General features: G+C 35.7%; 1 protein-coding gene across 1 annotated transcript in view; it reads left to right on the top strand.

Moving 5' to 3' along the window:
• Positions 1-862, top strand: part of WDR7 (WD repeat domain 7) — a 526340-nt gene that overhangs the window by 425657 nt on the left and 99821 nt on the right. The window contains exon 25 of the mRNA XM_042780241.1: positions 385-484. Coding sequence (XP_042636175.1) covers positions 385-484 — 100 coding nt within the window. The remainder of the gene's footprint in view (positions 1-384; positions 485-862) is intronic.

Raw genomic sequence — 862 nt, 5'->3', positions numbered from 1 at the left:
AAATAGAAATATTTGCATAATAGAATTTTTGCATAATAATAATAATAATAATACAGCAAAACTGGGTTTTCATACTGAATGCTTTTGTATTTGGGCCTATTTCTTATTTTAAAAACTCAAGGATGTTTGCAATTATGACATTATTTTCTATTGAAAATAATTGTTAACAGGCCCAAGTGGTAAACTACATTTTTTTCTTTCAGTTGATACTAAGAATTACTAAAAGAAACATGTTAGAGAAATCTTAATACATGTACTGTAGGTGTATTCATTGAAAAATACACCAGCGCAGGCTTTAATCTATGAAATGCATTGCTGCTCTCTTCCATGTGGGTCATCTCACCTGCTTTTTTGTTTTTGTTGTTGTTAAAATGTTCACTTCAGGTTCTACATGGTCAGCTATTATGACCGGAATCACAGAATAGCGGTAGGAGCCCGCCATGGTTCAGTGGCCCTGTACGACATCCGGACTGGAAAATGTCAGGTAAATAAATCATTGTGACTTCCACTCCATAAAGTGTAGAAGTTATTGAAAGGAGAGAGAGACTTAGCACTTCACCAGTTGACATGCTGAGCTGCTGGAACATTATGGATAATGCTAAAGGGATCAATAGTTTAATGAAGGACTCAAAGAATATAGAGCCCTACTGTCTTTATTCACCGGGACTGAAAGGCTACCCCAGATGGGTTAACAACAGAGCCTGGAGGGAGGGGTTCTTGCTCACAAACTGCTTTGCAGTAAAACAGGACCTTTATTTAAGCAAAATTTTCTAATTTTCTCGCTTACTTTTGTCATGTGTTTTCTGAGTAAAATTTGATGGTGCATTTTTGCTATAACGGAGAATAAAAATTAACTTTCTGG

This window comes from Orycteropus afer, unplaced genomic scaffold (assembly GCF_000298275.1).
Source record: "Orycteropus afer afer isolate SDZICR_OR568_19922 unplaced genomic scaffold, OryAfe1.0 scaffold00029, whole genome shotgun sequence".
Classification (NCBI taxonomy): Eukaryota; Metazoa; Chordata; class Mammalia; order Tubulidentata; family Orycteropodidae; genus Orycteropus; species Orycteropus afer.
This window is presented reverse-complemented; position numbering and strand designations above follow the sequence as displayed.